Below are 876 nucleotides of genomic sequence, written 5' to 3' on the forward strand. Positions count from 1 at the left end.
TATGTAACACGATGCTCCTTCTACAAAGACAGTAAACATTGCGAGGCAGCAGACAGGACGGGAAGCCACAACAACACGCGCATTCTGCCCATCTCTAACTCGAGGCGGCCTGACCAGAAAGAAAGGCTGCGATTGCTAATAACCTTCACCCAGCACAGAAAACCCTGCCACTGGGAGCACATAGCCAACTTCAAGGCTGCACTCATTTCAAAACGCCATAGGGAACCGAGGCAGGAATGATCCAGGCAAACAAAACAATCCCTCCCCCAGGTTCCCGGAATCCGCCAGAGATGGCCTCTCTGGAGGGGGCTGCAACCTCCTGTGACCCTGCAGGGACTGGAGTCTCCTGCCCAGGGATGGGGGAGGACCCCCGGAAAGGCACTTTTTCTTCCTCTCGCCTCCCTTCCCATCCACGGAATGAAGATGCTGCCGACCACCTGGAACGTTAGCCAACATTTCCTCCAGCAGCTAATGAAATGCGCCCCTCACAGGCACATCTGCGGCCTCTACGGGGCTGGTGAGTGTGGGTTTGGTGGAGTGGGAGGGTGCGTGTGCGTGTGCATGAGTGTGTGTGCGCAAACGCGCGGCGTGTGTATTTGAAATTGATGCTTGCAAAACGTGCTTGCAAAAAGCAGTCATGATTTCTTTTTCTTTTTTTGGTGGGGGTGGTGGTGGCCCTTTTGTCTCCCCCGACCCTAGCCCCAAGGAGGGTCAGAGAGGGGCCAGGGGGAGACTGGACTGGCACTTACCTTGGAGACGTGGACGAGGTGAGAGCGGTTGGGGAGGGTTTGGTTTGCGCTTTCTGTCTGCCGGCCGGGAGCCACCAGGAGCCCCTGAGGTCGGGCGGGGCCTGGGCAGGCCGCGCCCTCCGGACAG

General features: G+C 58.0%; 1 protein-coding gene across 1 annotated transcript in view; it reads left to right on the plus strand.

Annotated features, from left to right (window-relative positions):
- Positions 1-417: 417 nt before the first annotated feature.
- The window catches only part of LOC102257037, an 8915-nt gene continuing 8456 nt past the window's right edge, over positions 418-876 (plus strand). Inside the window, exon 1 of the mRNA XM_014549655.1 lies at positions 418-517. Within this exon, the coding sequence (XP_014405141.1) occupies positions 418-517 (100 nt within the window). The remainder of the gene's footprint in view (positions 518-876) is intronic.

Source organism: Myotis brandtii, unplaced genomic scaffold (genome assembly GCF_000412655.1).
Source record: "Myotis brandtii unplaced genomic scaffold, ASM41265v1 scaffold565, whole genome shotgun sequence".
Classification (NCBI taxonomy): domain Eukaryota; kingdom Metazoa; phylum Chordata; class Mammalia; order Chiroptera; family Vespertilionidae; genus Myotis; species Myotis brandtii.